The sequence below is a fragment of the Homarus americanus genome, unplaced genomic scaffold (genome assembly GCF_018991925.1).
Source record: "Homarus americanus isolate GMGI-L3 unplaced genomic scaffold, GMGI_Hamer_2.0 scaffold11022, whole genome shotgun sequence".
NCBI classification, from domain to species: Eukaryota; Metazoa; Arthropoda; class Malacostraca; order Decapoda; family Nephropidae; genus Homarus; species Homarus americanus.
The window spans coordinates 15,458,413-15,480,050 of NW_024737068.1; the positions used below are offsets into that span (position 1 = coordinate 15,458,413).

The 21,638-nt window shown below is 38.1% G+C and overlaps 1 protein-coding gene across 1 annotated transcript; it reads left to right on the top strand.

Annotated features, from left to right (window-relative positions):
• The first annotated feature begins 201 nt into the window (after positions 1-201).
• On the top strand, positions 202-18,894 carry LOC121873002 (acetoacetyl-CoA synthetase-like). The gene is made up of 12 exons (XM_042376236.1): positions 202-397; positions 5,209-5,430; positions 5,647-5,858; positions 7,768-7,964; positions 8,339-8,480; positions 9,455-9,535; positions 9,809-9,932; positions 10,396-10,584; positions 14,192-14,423; positions 15,040-15,176; positions 15,935-16,137; positions 17,699-18,894. Exons 1-12 carry the CDS (start codon positions 289-291, stop codon positions 17,834-17,836), a joined length of 1,986 nt encoding a protein of 661 aa, XP_042232170.1. The 5' UTR covers positions 202-288; the 3' UTR covers positions 17,837-18,894.
• The last annotated feature ends 2,744 nt before the right edge of the window (positions 18,895-21,638 follow it).

A 21,638-nucleotide genomic window follows, 5' to 3' on the forward strand; every position in this document is an offset into this window, starting at 1 on the left:
AGATATAGTCAGTATTTGTGTAGGCAATGTAGATGTGGGTAGCGAGGAGATAGATCAATATGTTGACACGTATAAGAGTTATGTGCGAGAGAAAAACATTATTTAGTTAAACTTGCCTAAGTTACTCTGTACAGGAGAAATAATTTTAGTGAGAGTTGTGTGTCTACGATGACGTCAGGTAGAGGCCCGTGAGCTGTGGTTGGCAGACAGGCATCAGCTGGTAGTCACACCACAACTTCAGTAGTGAGCACATGTACCGCTCACCACAGTAAAACTAAAGGTTACAAAATGCAGGAAAATGGCAAAGACATGTGTTTGTGGAGACCTGACGTAAGAAAGAAAACAAAAATTGACGAATTCCGTGAAATTGTGAACCAAAAATACAGCACATCTCTGGGTAAGTAAGAGGAATATTGTGTAGTGGGTGGCTGTTGTCTGCGTGGACTCAGACCCCCTCCAGGTTTATATCTCGTAACACAATAAAAACCTTACCACCGATACTCCTAATACAACTAACTCATTTATTCAACATTTATTCAACATCCGTATATTGTGAACTTTGTGGAGTAAAATTGGAATTAAATAACAGTGAGATTAATAGTTGTTGTATTGTTAAGGCAATATATCAGTCAGTATATTCCATAGTTTCTCATACCTAACCTAACCTAACCTAACCTAACCTGTACGCTGGTCATCACACCCAATAGGCGCACTATGTGAGTAAAGATAGATTACTTTTAGTTAGGTCAAGTGATGGTGTGTAAAGATAACCATTGTAGACTATTTGTGTCAACTGATCACTAGCATGGTCTCGTTATTCTTCCTTCCTCTCCCCTTTTACGCTTCTTCTCCACCTCCCTTCTATTCCATATTCTTCTCCCTCCACTCATCACTATAGATCATTACTATAGGTCATCACAATAGGTCATCATCATCACTAGGTCATCACAATAGGTTATCACTATAGATCATCACTATAGATCATCACAATAGGTCATCACTATTTAATACGCAAACAGTAGAAGTATGAGATGCGGTAAGAGGTCAACACAGGAAGAGAGAAATAAAATGGATGAAATCGGCATTAGTGTGTACCGAAAAAATCGATATCATAGTACTTACCAAAACGTTGGTAAACTTAATCACATGAGTTAGCTGTGTCCTTACGTGGAGCTGGCGGACGCTCTCCCCACAAGGGGTCACAGCTCAAGATTGAAGAAGCCGCTCATTGTCAACATACACACCGAGGTCCTTCTCACATTCAATCTCAGATAGTGCAGTCTCTTCATCCCGTTGGGACATATGATACGCCTCCTTACCGTTGGTACGCCCCAGGTGCATCCTCTTACACTTCGTGACATTGAATCTCACCAGCCATTTCTTCGACCATTCCTGGAGCCCACAGAGGTCCTTCTGCAGCTCTTCACAGTCCGCTTTCCTCCTGTACTAACACTGGACAATTCCTCGTAGTGACACTGGACAATTTTTCCTCCTGTAGTTTGGATAAAAAAAAAAGTCGTAATAAAGTAACCAGAAACAGACCAACTACTTGAACGGTTAGTACAGTCTGAGTAAACTGATAAGTGGTGAAAGGAAAAATTCGAAATTAAAATTAAACCCTTGTAGACGTGGACTGTTGCTATGTGTTGAGACCACTTTCACTATCTCTGGGGAGTTTCTCTACAGCTGTTAACTACAGCACCACTTTCTGTAACCTGTTTCACCAGTTGTACAGCTTAATGGTATGGTACTGTATGAAACCCACCCAAACTTTGATTAAGGAAAACCAATTGTACAAATCCTAACTTGATTAAACCTAACCCATCCCAAACTTGATTAAGAAAAAATAACTGGGTAAAACCTAACTTAACCTAACTCATCCCAACCTTGATAAATTGGGTAAACACTGGTTCAGAAATAGAGATGTAGATGAATAGAACAAGTTGTCAAAATCAGACATTAACTCGAACTCAGTGAAAAGTTTTAAATACTGTACTGTAGTATACTGCTAGATCTGGGGTCACTAAGTCTAAGGGGATAACTTAACTCTATTTTTAATTTCTAAGGGTCGCTGCCACCAGACCCCCTCTGGGCAGTATGTAGCTCGTTAGGTAGCTGGAAGAGTGGACTAGGCATTGGGTTAGGTTTTTCATTGACCAGATCGATAAGGGGAAGGAAGGGTGAAACCATAACATGTCTTAGTTCTTTCAATTGTTTTTTCTACTTACTTCAGTTCATTGGTTACTACATAACCTCAGTTCTTTTTGGTAGCATGTCGAGGGTCTAGGCACATGGGTATTACAATTCTAATATCAGGGTCACTTGGACGGAAATAAAGGTGAACTACTGTGGTTAAATGAAGACCCTTGATATCAGGGCTGTGGAGTCGGAGTCGAGGAGTCGGAGGAAATTTCGGCTTGTGGAGTCGGAGTCGGAGTTGGTAAAATTGTCCAGACTCCGACTCCGACTCCGACTGAAGCTATTCTGTTCCTAAGAACAAATATATGAACTCAGGCATATTCATTGCAGTGATTCCACTGATCCCACTAATTTTCTTAAATTATTAAAAGAATTTATTTCCATTTTATAAGCATTATTATGAATTTATTGTAGCAGGCACAGTATAGCACTATAATTTTGGACGATAGTCTCTTCTTTACCATTTGAAATTTTGAATTATATCAAATTTTGTTTCGTTGAAAACTGCACAGAGGCTCTCAGCTACAAAACAATTAGCTACAACCTGTTTTTGGTGAGATTAAGGCAAATTTAATTTAATAACTTAATCATGTAAGGTTTATCCATTTTCCTTAATAAGGTATTCATTTCTTTAATGTACATAAATATATAACTTTACTTTAAAAGGAATTGTAGGATCATCATTTAGATCCACATCAGATTATGAGCTTAAACAAAATTCATATGCTGAGATCGAACTTTTAGATATACATGTAAATGGTGTTTTCTAGTTAATATCTTGAATTCTTAATAAATTTATTTTTCTTTTGATTGAAACTTTGAAAGTCAAGCCTATCATCTTTTTGTAGTTCTTAAATATCGTCCAGATCATTAATAAAGCTGTAGCAGTATAGCCACGGTGTTTTACTTTTTACCTATGCAGGTTACAACATACAAATTACAATTAGGATGGTAGAAATAGTTGTTACAAATAGGCCAAGGAGTCGGAGTCGGAGTCGGAAGCATAAAAATTTGAGGAGTCGGAGTCGGAGTCGAAGGTTTTGTCTTCGACTCCACAGCCCTGCTTGATATACTCTAAGAAAATGTTTATTACAATGGAATCAAAGTGGGAAAAAAATATTATTAACATATAACTCAACTGCAAATTACTCAGATACTACTCTTATTACTCACCACCTTACTGGTGTTACATTACAAAGTTACATGATAATTCCTTGGCTTCTCTCAACAGCCAATCCAAGTGGATACTTTTACTGCACCCATATTACTGGTGATACATTTCATTACATACATGACAACTTCCATATGATACTTCACTTACTGTTGGTAGTGCATATGAGATGCACTCACAACACACAACATGTTATTACTGAAACCAACTCATAGATGGGTCCACTACCCAACATGGGATACTTATTCCAGAATTACCCCCAAACACATTCAACAACACTGTGGACATATAACTTCCAGGAAGCGTCCCAGGGTAGGACACCGGGGCTCACGACCGTGGCTGTGATCGGTGGTAGCCAGACACATGGCGAGTCTGGGGTCTGGCTCCACGAGGTAGAGTGGAGCAGATTAATCATGCCGAATTAGCGCCATCGCTCATATATTGATCACTGCTGAATATCCCCCGGCTCCGAGCGACTGGTCGGTGTTCAATTAAGCCCACCCTGGATCTGTAGGACAATGAAGTTGGATGGTGTTACGGGAGGGAAGCATGGACAACACAATCACAACAAATCCTTTGTCTCGCAGCATCAGACGACATTTACTTTATATTTCTTCTCACACTGGGTGAATAACAATTACACTGTCACAGCATGAACACTGATATTCACTACATTTGACTGAATCAAACTGAATGACTAGGGAACACATCCACATACCTGTAGGACAACAAAGTTGGATGGCATTACGGGAGGCTTGATCCTCCCGCTAACCCGTGGTTATATACCCGAGTTGCCAGCGATCGCTACTCACGAAATGACAGAAATTATAAACAAACCAACTGTTACACCTTCAAAGATGACCCTCAGTTGACAAAGGTCTGGCGAATTACTCGAGTTGATTTACATAAACTAATTCAACATTGAGCTTGCTAGGAGAAAGTGGAATAAACGTATTGACGACTGTCTTCACAAGGGCAGGACTTAGAGAGGGATCATGAGTATAAAACGAGTGGGAAAAACACGTCTCCTCTTCGGGATAGCTAACATGCTACCCACTCGTGTATTTTCATCTGATATCTGCGGAAGTTATGTTCACTAAACATTCACAGACATAAATAGTATGACCTTCAAACCACGATCTACACTTAGCCCGGATAGTACACTAGCCCAGATTAATTGGACTCTCACAACCCTCCTATAGGTACCTTGAGTTCTCCTTAATGCAATGAGTACATGCAATTACTATTATAAACCCGTAGTTGGGTACAATTCATCAAATAATTCCGTAACATTCATTAGGTGAATTAGTCTTTATCAATGACCCGTGCTCTGAGACTCTACAAGCGCGGTGGATTTGAATGTTATGTAGCGTAATATGAATTATAGGTTTTTTTTTAGGAATGGCAATGATGTGCGCAGTACAGTAGGTTGGTCAGACATACGAGCAATGGGTGTAAACAGGACTTGCCGTCTCACTTGAGTCAACACATTTACTGCAGTTTATTTCATTCTTGTGTTCTTAAAGGTATACATTGTTACCCCAGGGCATTGGACACTTACACAACACCATTGTGATTAATGGACAATTATACCTGTGTTAATTCTGTCTAGGGTGTGACTACTGCCTCTGTCTTGTCACACACAGTCACAACTGTTGCTGGAAGACAAAATGATATAAAGAAACAAGTTGTCTTCTATCAAGAACTCTTTTAGGTAACAGGTGGAAACTGTCACTAGATAACACACTTCTCACATCTGTCCCAGGTCAGAGGTTGAACCCAGGACACACGGTGAGTGATACCCATGTTAACACACTACCAACTTCTTCCTTCTACAGGTGATTATCATGAACTGTACAAGTGGTCGGTGGAAGAGTACGCACATTTCTGGGAGACATGGTGGGAGTTTGGGAGGTTCGTATACTCTTCTCCGCCCACCCAAATTGTGGACATGAGTCTCAGCATCACACAAGTACCAAAATGGTTCTCGGGCGCGAGACTTAACTTCGCTGAGAATCTTCTACGCTTCCGGGATGATCGAGTGGCCATTTATGCAACAGGTGACAGACAGTTAAAGTTTATTAGTATTATGTTGTATAGTTTTCCTCTATATGGTTTCATTTCCTGTACGGTATATAAAAATAAACTTCAGACAACATTTGCTACAGGTTCAGTAATAATAGTATAGCCATTTTTGTTATAGATACAGTATAATAATTTAACCAGGTTGTTATATAGTACAGTATAACAACTCTATCTCTCCCCCAATGCTATAGGGGAAGGGCAGCCAAACATCAGTAATGTGACATATAAAGAATTATACAAACAAGTTGGTATATATGCAAGAGCACTGAAGGGTCATGGTGTGAAGAATGGAGACCGTGTCGTGGGTTACCTTCCTAACTCTCCTGCTGCTGTTAAGGCCATGCTTGGGACAGCTTCGTTGGGTGCTGTTTGGAGTTCAACATCTCCGGACTTTGGCGTTACGGTAATACTGTAGTAATAATAATGATAGTAATATTAATAATGATGCAATAATAATAATGACAGTAAGTCCCCGCTTAACGTTGTCCCAGACAACATTGTTTCGTTGCTACTCTATAGATACCCATTAGTCCGACAATGTTGTTTTATGACCCAACCGATTCGTTATAACGTTGTTACCCAACACGGACTACTTTATACGGCGAGCCACCCTCTCTCATCTTGGCTTGCTACGCTCTCTCGCAGAGCGTCACAGCATCCAAGACTTTTTCCCCGTCTTTGTTAAGCTTCCACAGCATACGTGTGTGCTTAAGTGCGTTTGCCATAAATACAGTAAATACTGTACTGTAACCATTCGAAATGGCTCCTAAGTGTCCATCAAGTGTTTGATGCTAGTGTTGTGAAGAGGCAATGCAAGACCATTAGTCTTGCTACAAAAAAAAAGGAGCTTTTAAACGGCTTTGACAAACGTGAACGTGCTGTGGACATTAGTGTAGCGTTAGGCCTAACTCCCACCACAGTGGGTACTATCTGGACCAGCACAGCTACAGTAGTGCTGGAAGTGGTACTTCTATTTAGTTTGTTTATCTTTTTGGATGTGTGGGGTATGCTGTAACGAATGGATTCTACTACGAATATTCCTATAACGAACGGTTTTACCGATAAAATTGAGAATGCTATAACGAATGAAACTCCTACAACGAACTTTTTTTTTTATACTAATTTATTGTTTTTTTATTACAAGTATTAATGATATTCTTTATTTCAGGGGTTTAAATGCATATTTATGCACTTTTTTCAATTTTTACAATTTTATATTATATTTTTCAGTGTTAAGTGGTTGTATTTGGGGGCCTGGAACGGATTAATCCTATAACGAACGAATGCTATAACGAACAAGGTTCTAGAACCAATTAGATTCGTTATAGCATACCCCACTGTATATATATTTTCTATAAAAATTCTATTGAACTTATGTACATGTAATGTATTTTATGGGGCAAAGGGAGGCTGGGGAACGTAACTAGCATGTATTTTATCCATTTCTTATGAGGAAACTTGATTCCGTTAACGTTGTGTTTTACAAGAACGTAACCACGACGTTAAGTGAGGACTTACTGTACAGTAGATGTTATACTATTAATACAGTGCTGTACTACTACTAATAATAGTGATATTTATTCAGTAAAATTGTTATACAAGTTTACAATTGGTTACGCATACTGTATATTGTGTATAGACTGTGCACAGGTGCAGTATACAGTTCAGACAATATACTGTATAGACAAGATAATGTAGTTACAGTATACAGTCGATCAAAAAACTACAGTACGTTCTGTACTTGGAGGGGGGGGGGGGGTTCAATGAATTTCAGAATGAACACCGACTCCTGTTGTCTCAGTAGGGTTGTCAAAATCCTTCGTCCTTTGTGTCATATTGTCTCATATAATTTTATAAAAAAGGCTTTGAACGACTGTACATAGAGTGTGCACTGTTCAAGTGCTGTATACAATTTCCATTATACCCAGACCATGCAAGCAAACAACATTAGTATACAGCGAGGCATTTTGACCAAGAACAGCTGAAAAATATCCATACATGAATATCCAGTAATATTTTCATGTGGACAATGGACATTGTAATGAGAGATTATTTTGGCATTTATTTAATTTGTTATATTAGTAATTCTTTCAAGTTTTGTGTTAAGTTTTATGTATGAATGAAGACAATTAGTTATGTATTTTATGTATGAATGAAGAGTTATGTATTTTATGTATGAATGACGACAATTAGTTATGTATTTTATGTATGTATGAAGACAATTAGTTATGTATTTTGTATGAATGTAGACAATGAATAAAAAAAGTTAAAAAGTAAGAAAAATATATACTGTATATATATATTTTCCTCAGGGTGTGTTGGAGCGCTTCACTCAAATAGAACCAACAGTTTTGTTTTCTGTTGAAGCGGTCGTGTACAATGGCAAAGTTCACAACCACCTCAACAAGGTCAGAAAAGTTGTTGCTGGCTTGAAGAATCTTAAGAAAGTTGTCATCATCCCGTTTGTCCACAAGAAGAATGAGATTGATTTATCAGATATTCCCAATGGGTGAGTAAATTTACTATAATATACTCTGGAATTTTTTTCTTCTATAATTTATGTATTCACCTTTGATTTCTTATAGTATGTGTAGTGTGTAAGACTTAGTACACCACAGTTCAGTTTGGAATCATTTCTCCTCTGCTTAAATAACTTGATGTCATAACAGGTCCGGTGAAACTTCCATTTAACTGACAAATTTAATAGATATAAAGTAGTCCATTATATGGAGGCTTTTGCATCCAACAGATCTTGATATAATGGACTACTCTCCCATATACTCTATTATATGGAGGTTTCATATCTAACAAATCTCGACATAGTGGACTACTCTCTCCCATATATTTCGTTAAACAGTTTCTCTCTGTATTTTTACTGACAAGGATGTTCCTAGACGACTTCCTGGCCGAGTGGGAGAGTGACGAAGACATAGAGTTTGAACAAGTTCCCTTTCACCACCCACAGTTCATTATGTTTTCATCAGGAACTACAGGTGTACCTAAATGTATGGTCCACTCTGTTGGGGTAAGTTTCCCTCACATTTTACAACACAGGGCAGTCAACTACTAAAGTTCGTTCACCCATTCTCCTGAACCACGAACCCCGACTCATGAACCCGATGCACTAGACGAGTCATACATTATTACAGCATGTTAATAAATGCTTCGAATTCAAGAGTCTGAATCTCGGGGTTCGTGGTTCAGGGGGAGAGACGAATGGACTTTAATAGTCGACTGTACACGACAAGATTAATACTGTACAGTGCCGGATTTAGACCTGTGGAGGCCCATGGGCAGCCTCTTTGTGGAGGCCCCCCTCGTTATAATTACCCAAGAGGGTGGGGTGGTGAGTGAAGCGAGCCTAAACATCTGGCAGTTTCGGGGGGCGCTGTAAGCCCCCCGGGAAAATTTTGAAATTTGAACACTTCTTTGGAGAATTTTGAAGCCATATGCAGTTATATTGAGGAAATTAGAACATTGAGAAATTTTTAATTAACTGTATATTTATTGATAGTGTACAAATTCCCAACACACACATACACAAAAGTTAGACATGCCTGGAGTCATTCATGTGGTTTCAAGTCGACCAGCCCTGATATGTGGAGGCCCCCAGATTGTGGAGGCCCCTGGGCAGCTGCCCACTTTGCCCACTCCTGAATCCGGCCCTGATACTGTATTGCAGGAGTTCTTACAGGGTGTCTAGAAAATGTATTCTTACTGCTGTACCCATTCTTGTGGCAATCACTTGAAGACTTGTATTACAACACCAACATTGTCCTCACCTCGTACATCAACAAGTGAGGACATGTGATTAACTAAACTCTAAAATGTTCGACAGAACACCTTGGTCATTATTATACCTAATAAACACTTTATAAGGCCATCCTGAATTATTCTATATTAAAGTAATTTAATTTTGGAGAGGAGTAAAGTTGATAGACATGACAGAAGTTTCTTGCCACTTTGCTCTTTGATGTTCTAAATGTGTGTCTTTACCAGGGGACCCTTATTCAAATAGCAAAAGAACACGTATTGCACTGTAACCTGACGAGGGATGACGTCTTCACTTACTACACCACGGTAAGTGTATTTTAAAGGTGTGGGTATACAATGACCTTAGTTAGTGCAGTTATACAAACAATCAACCTAGACAGTGCAGTTATACATAATTATTTTCATTGTTGTCCTCAAAGAGAAATTATCAAGATCTAAGCAAACCAAATAAAATAAAATAATTTGGATAAAGGGAAGAAATACTTAGTATATTTCTTGTAAACTTCTTCATTCTTTGTACATATATTTACTGTAGTATATAGTGAACCAGTTAGTTATTAATTGTGTAATATTTTCTAGACTGGTTGGATGATGTGGAACTGGCTAGTGGTGGGTTTGTTTTCTGGCTGCTCTCTCTTCCTGTATGACGGTTCACCGCTCCTGCCAACTCCCAATGTACTCTGGGATCTGGTTGACAAGTTAGGTAAGATCAATATAATTGATTGGGATAGATGGCAGTGTGATAATAAAGGAAACACCAAGTAGTTATTAGGAAGTTTAATCTCTACACTATGTCCTGAGAAAGAGTGTATGATCGAAATATGTGTCAAGTGTACAGTTCCCTACGTGTGCTTCCTTCCCTGCCGAGTTAGGTTAGGTCTACACAACCCAAGATTATCATTGTATGGTGCAGTGAAACCTTTATTTAACGGACTGTATGAAGAGGAAAGTCCATTATATCAAGGGTCCGTGATAGAAGCCCATTATTTCGAGGGTGTTACATCTGACCCCCCCCCCCCCTCTAAATGAATATACTGTATGGAGAGAGAAGTCCATTAAATATGGAGGGTTCATTGTACAGTATTGTTGTGAACATAAGGTAAATTGTTGAATCTAATAATAATAATATCACTAAAATATTAACCACGAGTGAACTACTCTTATAGGAATCACAGTGCTGGGGACAGGTGCTAAATGGTTGGATGTGTTGGAGGAAAAAGGAGTTCATCCCCGTGAAACACACGACCTGTCCTCCCTGCGGGCCATCCTCTCCACTGGATCTCCTCTCTCTCCACACTCCTTCCACTATGTCTACTCCAGCATTAAGCAAGATGTTATGTTGGGCTCCATCACAGGTAAATACTCTACTGTACACTTTATAGATCAACTCCAGTAAAGGGGTCGCATACTCAACCTCATTAGTTACGTACAGTAGCAGAGATACGGTCCCGTAATTTAGAGACTGCTTACAGCCCCGTAAATTTCCCATACTCAAAATTAACTTACGGGTCTGTAGCTTGGTGTTTACCCTGTAAATTCAGTTTTCTTGTTTTATCCTCTTCACCAATTGATCGGCTCGTTAGCCGCTTGGGCAATCGGTCACGTCTCTGTTACACACTTTTGGCAAGTACTGGGCATGCACTGGCTCCTGAATGTATTTGGACCTGCTCCAGTGTTGGTCAAGTCTGGTCTTGAAAGACCTCACACTCGGTGCCGTCACAACACTTTCTGGTAGATTATTCCAAGAGTTCACAGCTCTCACTCCGAAAAAGTTTGCCCTCACAGTTTTCTGAACCTGCAGCTTCTTCAGCCTTGAGCTGTGACCCCTTGTGGGGCAAGCATCCGTCTAGACCTTCCACACTCTCAAACCTTTCCAGTTTTCTTTTTTATCTTCTCAGTTTTTCTCTGATCATATTTCCTCATTTTCACCAAATCCTTTATATAAGGAGTTGTCACTCACCCTCTTCCTCCTTTTCTTTCTCAAGTTGATTCCCCACATCTAGATCAAAGAAAGCCTAGCAATAATCATCTTCATCTGTCACGCCCCGTTTAACGTTGTCATTATGCTGCACACCTCCTTCTGTAACCCCTGGTGGCAGCTGGAGTTTGGGGCCTCCCTTGGGATGTGGAAAGAGGCGTTGGCACACGGAGGAGGCGAAGAAGGAAGTGAAGGCGGATTGCATGACCTTGGAAGTCCTCCACTCGAGTTACCCTTATGGATTGAGCATGAGGAAGAACCTGCTGATAAGTGGTATGTGACGGATGTGTCATTGGTATTCTGCTGGAGAGAGGAGCGGTTCTTTGCACCAGCCCGTCGTCGCTCTTGAGGCAGAAGCCAAGACATACGACGAGGATACTCATCAGCAGCACCAACACAATAATTGAATACTGTATATAAATGCCAGATTTTCACTGCTTTTATAGTGGACACTGTTGTAGTTTGTGCAAACGTGTTATAAAATGGATATTTCTAATATAAACTCTACTTAACATTTGTTGGTATGAAAAACAGACCTAACCAATCAAACCTGCCTAACCTTATCTAACTTTCTTACCTGGGGGATCTTCCCTCTTCCGGTATATTAAACAGAAAACTTACTAGGATATGGTGAAATTTGAGGCATTTTCTGAACGTGAATTGATACGGCCGCATTGGCGTCTATGCAGCCCTGGCGGAGGAGTGATTTATTGTGATGGCGTGAAACGTCGAGTGTTGAGGAAATGGAAAATTTCTCTCCGGTCTGAAAGAATAGGGATTCCCACAGTTTGGACAGTCCCTATTTAAAGGAACAATGCCGTGGTCTTTGAACAATTGAAGGGTCTCTTCTTTATCCTTAAATTTGCAAATTACGTCCATATAAAACCGGAGACAACCTTCACTCTTCATGCTGACACTGAAGCTGCCACGAGCCCTGAGAAAAGTTTAGCTGCAGAGCGCGGGCTCATTACTGCTGGAAAGACAAATTAGTGCGTGCCTAGGCACCTAAATATCTACAAAGTGAGACATTTGCACAGGAAATGATTACCATATCAGAATTCACTGATTAGAATAAAGTAAGAAAATAAACAGTAATACAAATAACTTAATTGTTTGTCTTGTGAATTGCAGCTTTCTTAGGTTAGGTAGGGTAACGTTAGGTTAGGTTTGTTTGGGCAAAATACATTTCACTAATTTTGCAGAGAAAGAAAATCACTACTGAATGTATCGGATAAAAAAATCTATGAAAATAATTCTTTTTCCAAGAAAAAAAAGGTTATACCACTAATAAATTGTACCCCCTTTTTTATTAGGTTTGATGAACTTAGATTGGGTTAGGTATTATTTAACTAGGAGTCATGGGTACATTAATAAGGTCTATCTGCAAGTTTACTCAGTCATAAACAAATATTTGTACCATAAATGTGGACAATAAAAATCTTCCATTTTGGTACAAATTACTTGAAAAGTTGTAAGAAGACAAAAGCTTCGTCTCTCCCATTCTGCGACAAATAGAAACACCCAAGCCTCCTCTTATCGTAAAAAAAAAATAAAAAAAAAAAATAAAGACAAACTGTAATATCATATCTTAGTATGTTAATGTACAAAATATTTTCTTCATTATTGTATGATAAACAAGTCTAACAAGCATTATTCTAACATATATCAATTTTTGTTATGCAATCGGGAAATAGCGACTACTATATCTGGGTTGAGCGTATTACTGGAGGTCCTGTAAGTTACGGGCTCACTTACGGAGTCCGCTGCCAAATATTTGTTTCCAGTACAGTATACCGATCGGAGACCAAGTCCAGTTACAGTGTAAACAAAGAGATAGTCCCGTAAATGCTTATGAGTATGCGGTCCCAGGTTATTATATTGTACACATTATAGATCAAGTACAGTACATTGTACACTTTAATATATCATCCTAAGTGTTTTTATGTATACTGTAATTAGTAAATGTTGTTGTGGTGTGTAACAAGAAGGGTAACACCCCACTGTGTGTCTGGACTGTGCCACCCTTAAGACACCTCAAAGCAGGTATGAGTGTCTTGGTATAACAGAGTTAAATAAGGACAAGTCTAGATACTGTGTATGCTTTGCCAGAATTTTGAATGATTAAGTTAAGCGATGGACACTAAAGTTGAGTTTGTGGACCATTCCTCTCAAGTTGGGGAAATTAATAATAATAAAATTTATTCAATAAAATTTTCATACAAGTTTACAGTTTGTTTTACTTGTATGCACACAATGAGAGACAAAAGTCGTTTCGTGAAATTTGGTGAAAACATAATGCCGAAGGGCTAAACTTTTGGTGTGCTCTGCCTTGTGGTAGGGCTCTCATAATGTTTCACGAGTTATATTTAATCTTCGGACAAAACCGTGACACGACTTTTGTCTTTGATTGTATAGTATATACACAATGCAGGGGCACAGCTTAGCATATAGTATATAAACATAGCAGGTATACAGTGTACATAGACCATATAAGTACAATAATGTATACAGTTTCCAATGCATACCTAGACAGTGGAGGTATACAACAAACATCTTGGGGGCACTACTCGGTTGAAATGTACATACCTGAAGCTGGCGAACGTTGGCCCCAGAAGGGGTCACAGCTCAAGGTTGAAGAAACCACAGGTTGAGAAAACTGTGAGGGGCCCAACTTTTTTGGAGTGAGAGTTGTGAACTCTTGGAACAATCTGCCAGTGTGTGTGTTGTGACAGCACCGAGTGAGCTCTTTCAAGACCAGACTTGACCAACACTGAAGTAGATTCCCATATATTCAGGAGCCAGGGCATGCCCAGTATCTGCCAACAGTGCGTAACAGAGACGTGACTGACTGCCCAAGCAGTACGTGGGGCAGAATAAGGAATCCATAGTTGCTTGTTATGGACTGATAAGAAAAATTAAATCATGAATTTTTATTTTTTTTACTATTCACATCATGTTTCTCTACAACTTGTTTTCCTTTCCAGGTGGTACAGACATTATATCTTGTTTCATGGGCAGCAACCCCAGCCTACCAGTGTATGAGGGAGAGATTCAGGGACGCAACTTGGGTATGGCCGTGGAAGCCTGGGGGGAGAATGGTCAACCTGTGTACAACACAAGAGGAGACCTGGTGTGTACCAAGCCCTTCCCCTCCATGCCAACACACTTCTGGAATGACGATGGTGGTATTAAATACACAAAAGCTTATTTTGCAAGGTGAGTGATTGTTAACCGTGTCGTGTATTCGTCCCCAAGGTAAATGAATGGTTACTAGTATATATTAGTTTCAGAATTCAATGTTGGCACTGACAGTATCAAGTGAATATAGAAAACAAACTCAAATATAAATCTGGGGCTGTGTTGAAGCAGCTCCCTCTCTGATTTATCAATAATCTAAACAGAGTCAAACACAAAGGTTTGAACTGAAATCAAGATGACAGACTGTGTGTTGTGGAGTGACCGGGCAGACTTGGTATTATATAAGATCTCTTCTCCCTTTGAAAGTAGCTATTGCTAATAATTAACATTTTGAGGCTATATAGAGGCACCGGTCTTGGGAGAGCTGTCTGGCTATGGACTCAGACTGAAAATTTAATTTCAGGGTCAAGCCTTCATTTTTAGTGTGGTCAGATTACTACAGTACTGTATGTCTTTGTACAGAACAATTGAGGTAGGAGACTTGGTTCACTACTGTGTCTGTCTGGCATCATAACAGGAAATTATTTGTATTCATTAAAAATAAATTTTATGTTACAGTACAAAGTTTATCAGGTGGTCAGCATATATTCCTATGAAATTTATTAACCTTTTCCATACTTGTGTCTGTTCTCAGGTACCCCCACACCTGGGCCCACGGAGATTATATCATCATTAACTCTAGAACTGGAGGAATAACAATGTTGGGACGAAGTGATGGCACTCTCAACCCTAATGGTGTCAGATTTGGCAGTGCTGAAATATATAATATTGGTAAGATTATATTTAAGAGGCACAAGAAGAACATTAAGTACAGTGTAGTACAGTACACAGGAAGTAATAGCTTATCTTGTAATACAGTACAGTATATGATTCCTCATAAAAAATATATATTGTCAGTAAGGAAATGGTTTGGATCACAGCCTTACTTTTACCATAAGAAGTGAACATTAAGAATGAGAACCTACAAAACTAATCCTTGTTATAACACTTTACTGTACTGAAAAGGTAATTGGCATCTACCAAATGGAGGTACTACCGCCTGGGAAGATATTGGAAGCATAATGTATTGTCTAATGGTAGACCCTGCTGCCATATGGCAACAAAATTGTTTTTGACCAAGTCCCAAGTTGCTCGTCTAACTTTCTGCCTCATTTACACACAATTGCAGGGTTTCAATCGTGATCTTACTTGACAAAACAACATACATACTGTATATCATTTCTCACTATTGATCTTTTTTTGTAATTTTAATTTTTTTTATTATTATTATTGTATTATATTATATATTATATTTTTATTTAATAAATTTTTTAAATTTTATTAATAATTATTATTATATTTTCACCCCCCAGGCCCCGATGTGGGTCATTGACCTGTGCTCTGATGGGTCCATCCCATATTTAAAAAAAAAAAAAAAGTCAGTGTTGCTTATTGAGAATTTTATACAGTAATGATGTTGAAGTATTTAATTTAGATTTATTAATCAGCCAAACCAATAGAAATAAAGAATTGAATGTTATACCTTTCAGTTGAGAAATTTGAAGAAGTGAGCGACAGCGTGTGTGTGGGTCAGAGGAATGCTGCCGGGGAAGAGCGTGTTGTGTTGTTCTTGAAGCTACACCCCACGGCAGAGTTCACTCCAGAACTCACGAGCAGGGTTGTAGTAGCCATTCGCTCTGAACTCTCGGCAAGACATGTTCCGGCTGTCATTCTTCCCATTGCTGAAATACCAGTAAGTTTTTCTCTCCATCCACCAACACCTTTGAATATGTCTCATCGCCATTGTCTGTCCTGGAGACAAGTCAAGACCAGTGAGGCAAAATTAAGAAGATATACAGTATTCAGAAGCCATTTAGGACCACAGAAATACCTGTATACCCCTTCCACACTAATTTGTCAGGACAGTAGTATACCTGTACAGTACATCTGAAGTTTAAAAGGAAGTGGTAGGATTTTTTAATGTATAGTAGAGACATTCTTAGTGACGTTATGTGTCACCAAACTTCACCACAGTCCGGTACCTCAGCAAGTAAACAGTAGATAAGCTCACTGTTTGGGCAGCCTATGATGTATACTGTGATATTTTCTTTATCATTGTAGTTTTAGATGGTAGATACAAGTACAGTATGCACAGGAATTATTGAAGTAATTACAATACTTTCTGAATTATACAGTAAATATAAAGCACTCTGTTGTACATGTGGGAAAGATGGTAAAGTAGAGTACAGTAAAGTTTCTTTGATACTCCTTCCACTTAGTCATGAGTACAGTCAAGTTACATAAACTACACCTGCAGGGTAAATACCACTACATCTTAAAAGTTTGAGTTATATTCTCTCACAGATTTCACCATGTTTTGTTAACTTTAAAAAATAACTTTTAATCATGGTATTTTTTGTTTTGTAGTTTTGCATATAAAGTTATTAAAAAAGTGCAATAGTTTTGTTGCAATGATAAAAACAGTAAAAAATCACTCCTTAAGACCACAGGAGACCATATGGATGTTCACGTCTTATGGTTTAGCTTGAGCAAGTAGGTCAGTATGTGTACTGTATAGCCATGAACTGTCCAATATTTTTTTTTTAATAACATAAATAACTGTATGTAACATGAACAGCTTAAACCATGATGAGAGTTTGTTCCCATCACATGCTTTATCCTTGTACTGTAGTTGTTGGCATCCATAACTTTGTTCCCATCACATGCTCTGTCCTTGTACTGTAGTTGTTGGCATCCATAACTTTGTTCCCATAACATGTACTGTAGTTGTTGGCATCTATAACCATTGTTCCCATCACATTTTTTTCTTTTATCTTCTTCACCACTGATCGGCTTGTTAGCCGCTTGGGCTATCGGACATTCTGTTACTTTTCTTTTTCTTTTATCCTCTTCACCAAATGATCGGCTCGTTAGCTGCTTGGGCGGTCAGTTACGTCTCTGTTACACACTGTTGGCAAGTACTGGGCATGTACCGGCTCCTGAATGTACCTGAACCTGCTCCAGTGTTGGTCAAGTCTGGTCTTGAAAGAGCTCACACTGGGTGCCGTCACAACACTTTCTGGTAGATTGTTCCAAGAGTTTACAACTCTCACTCCGAAAAAGTTTGCCCTCACAGTTTTCTGGACTTAAGGCTTCTTCAATCTTGAGCTGTGACCCCTTGTGGGGCGAGCGTCCGCCAGCTCCAAGTAAGGACACTCGACTGAGTAGTGTATTTATCAAAGGTATTTATTATTGTAAACAATAAGAGAAAGTAAGGTTAAAATATTTTGTGTATGTATTTTCTTATTTTTCAGTACACCCTCAGTGGGAAGAAAGTGGAGGTGGCTGTGAGGCAGATGATCCAGGGTGAAACTGTGAAGAACAGGGCTGCTCTCTCCAATCCTGACTCACTCGACCTCTATGCCAACATACCACAAGTCCAAGCTTGGTAAACAATCTCATGTGATGTGTGCCTTTACAAACCATATTGGTGAACCGTTACGTTTATCTTCACCGAAAATTGCATCAGCCGGAATGGTGAAGGACGTCTGATAAGTTTCCTGACCTATTACAGGTGAATCAATCTTAAGATTTACTGACACGTTCCTACAGTTGACAGTGGTAATGAGAAACATTGTTATGTTATTATTGTTACAGCTCATATGGTAGTTAATAATATAATAAAGTTCTTCATATTATTTTTTTTGTAATAGATTGAAAATTGACTTGTACAGGAGTTTGACCTCTCAGGTACAGTACCTCGGCTGTGAATTTCTCCGCACATTTTTATCTAAATTTAGCAGAATTATACAACTATGAACTACTGTATATGGAACTTTATCACTTTGAATCACAATATTTATAAGAGATGTGTTGCACTGTACAGCTTATATTTTTGCATTAAACAAATATAATGCAGCTTTGGGTTGTGTGGGACCATTTGGATTATTATTTACAAGTTTTATGGAAATTTACAAATCCATAAGTCTTAATGTAGTTTTTTGGGGTAGGATATTTTTAGAATTACTTTAAGTGTTATGTTTTTGGGTTATAGGAAACCATTTTGTTCAATATAACCCACAAATGCAGCAGTAAAATGTACCCGGTATGTACAATTACCCACAAAACTCCTGTCGCCTCTACTCCTGAACCACAAACCTCAAGATTCAGACTAGTGAATCCGAAGCATTAATTGAAAGAATAGTGCATCAGTGTTTTCTGTTGCTTCGGGTTCACAAGCACGAATCTCGGGGTTCGTGGTGCAGGAGGAGAGATGACAGGACTTTTGTGGGTGATTGAACACTTTTTTATATGAACCTTGTTCTCACAGGATATCCCAGAGTCTTGCGAGTCCTATCTGGATTCTAATTTAGTCCCCTCTTGTAGCTTCACAACAGTTATATGGGACCTTAAGTACAGTATTTTGCACAAAAGATAACATATTTACTCAGAGTAAACATTACATCTAAAATTTGTATGTCTAATGCAAAATCTATGATGTTTATATTCAAAATGATCATCATATTGTAAGAATTCCAGCAATGTAAATTATATTCTGGCCGGGTAATTTGTATGAATTTTATGAGCTAAAACAGGCAGTTAGGCAGGGTGGTGGGTGGGGCGAATCTAAAAATAGCTCTCGAGCCGGACACTCACCGCGTATATGTGGAAAAAACCCGCGTTAAGTGAAAGTTCGGCTCTGGCGAGGCACCCGTATACGGTAAAACGCGCTAAGCGAAACCGCGTTAAGCAAGGTAATACTGTACTGTAGTTATAATAATGGGCCTTTGTGTTGTATTTAGACTCATTATCTGCCAAACATATAATTTTTCCAATAAAGTAAACAGGTTACAGAGATGTTTTAAACCACAAACATGTTGGAGGATTGAGAAAGAATTGGTCTGCTTTACACAAGTACCTGACCATACCAGAGTAAGAATTAAGGTCTAGGGGTGAATCCAGACACAAAACTTTAAATCTGAGAGGAGAAAAGGAAAGGATGGATGGGTTGTGTATGTGCTGGACTGAGGCAAGTGTGAGCATTAACCAGCTAGTGTATATTGCGCGAGTGTGAGGTGGTGGTGTAGTAAGGGTGGGTGATCCTGGACTAAGTGTAGGTATAGCTCACGAGTGAAATATATGAGTGTTGTTATCGGAGTTGTGTTTCTTTATATACTGTGCATATGTATTATCGTGGACAAAAGTTCACTCCCTGTAGTGAAACTGAGACACGGGAATGAGTCTCCGAACTGACTTACTCTGATTGTTATCTAGTGCGGGTGTGTTGTGCGGGTCGATACTGCTTCAGTTTGGGAAGGAGCGAACTTTTGTCCACGATAGTACACTCACACCAAAAATTTCTCGAATACTGTAAACACTATGCAATCTGAAAAATGAACGAAGAATCTGAAACCATTCTGAGATGACAAGCCCCACTCTGCTCCTTCTCACATCCAACGTGCCCGGGCGTTCGAGATGATTTTGTCGAGTGTGTAGTCATGGACAGAAGTTCATCCCCCGTGGTGAAACTGAGTCACGTTAAGGAATCTCCAAATTTACTTAAACCCTGGCTGTCATCTGGGGTTGATACTGTTTTAGTTTGAGAGAGAGCGAACTTTTGAATTAGACTGTACAGGAAACAGAGATGCCATATAAACAAAGAGATTGTTTTCAAAATAAACTCATTGATGGCGAAAGGACCCCAGTGACCTGTTTAATCCCTGCCTTGTTCTGTAAACATTGTATATACTGAAAATACTATAACTTAAAATATATGGAAAGGAAGTTAGTACATTGTAAATGAAGTTAATATTTAAGAAGGGGAAAATGCTTTATAAAAAAGGGACTAATTAAGAATCCATTGAGAAACAAAAGATTACTAGGTAGGATGTACAGTATAGTAAGTTAAATTAAGCAACATCTGCTTAAAAAAGTAAACAAAAAATTATCTTGCCATGTTAGAGAATGATATTGATATTTAATGAAACTTAATGGATACTGTACAGCATGAACCTGGCTGGTCACTGTTCCTAGAGATCACATGACACCAACAAACAATTCCAAAAGTACACTAACCAATGCAACCTAACCTGACCTAACTTAAGCCAACCTAAGCCCGATTTAATTTTTTACATAGGTTAAGTTAGTTTGGTTAATTTTGGTTGGGTTTAGTTTGGTGGTTTCATATTGTCAGTTGTCATAATAAAAACACTTACACGGTCTGACATCCACCAGTATCCACTTCAACAATGTCTCTGTAATAATAAATACATAAAGAAATGATCACGTCATTTACCATAAATGACCTACTTTTTTACTTTTATCCTCTTCACCACTGATCAATTCTTTACCCACTTGGACGGTCAGTCACGTCTGGCACGCATTGTTGGCAAGTACTGGGGCATGCACTGGCACCTGAATGTATCTGAACCTGCTCCAGTGTTGGTCAAGTCTGGTCTTGAAAGATCTCACACTGGGTGCCGTCACAACACACTGGCAGATTGTTAATACTCACTCCAAAAAAGTTATCCCAGTTATGCAGTTTCCCCCATTCTTGTGTTCTAGTGTACAGAAGAGGTTAATAATAATAATAATAATAATAATAATAACAATAATAATAATAATAACAATAATAATAATAATAATAATAATAATAATAATAACAATAACAACAACAATAATAATAATACAGTAATAATAATAATAACAATAATAATAATAATAATAATAATAATAATAACAATAACAACAACAATAATAATATTACAGTAATAATATTACAGTAATAATAATAATAATAATAATAACAATAATAATAATAATAATAATAATAATAATAATAATAATAACAATAATAATAATAATAATAATAATAATAATAATAATAATAACAATAATAATAATAATAATAATAATAATAATATGTACAGTAATAATAATAATAACAATAATAATAAAATCGTCTACTTTTATTATAAAATGTGACTTAATACAAAACGACATAAAGACCATTGTTCAACAGTGTAACTGTTGTATGTTCAAATTACAGTATACCTGTAGGCTACACCATATCAGTTTATTTTAATTTTATACATCTATCGTTTTCTTTTATAATCACTATTAAAATCTAACCGGGAGTCGTCCTTCAACACAGAGACTGAGATAAACAAGGGGTTAATAAACTATCTCCACTAATGTAAAGTTAGGAAATATTTACACATACTATATCAAATTTTTTATCGTCATTAGTTGTAC

What these genes read in the sequence shown, in the direction of transcription:
- LOC121873002 (XM_042376236.1), top strand. Translation starts at nt 289, where the DNA reads ATGCAGGAAAATGGCAAAGACATGTGTTTGTGGAGACCTGACGTAAGA. An exon ending in CTCCGGACTTTGGCGTTACG is followed by an intron (nt 5,859 to 7,767) that starts GTAATACTGTAG and finishes TATTTTCCTCAG; the next exon opens with GGTGTGTTGGAGCGCTTCAC. An exon ending in ACAAAAGCTTATTTTGCAAG is followed by an intron (nt 14,424 to 15,039) that starts GTGAGTGATTGT and finishes GTCTGTTCTCAG; the next exon opens with GTACCCCCACACCTGGGCCC.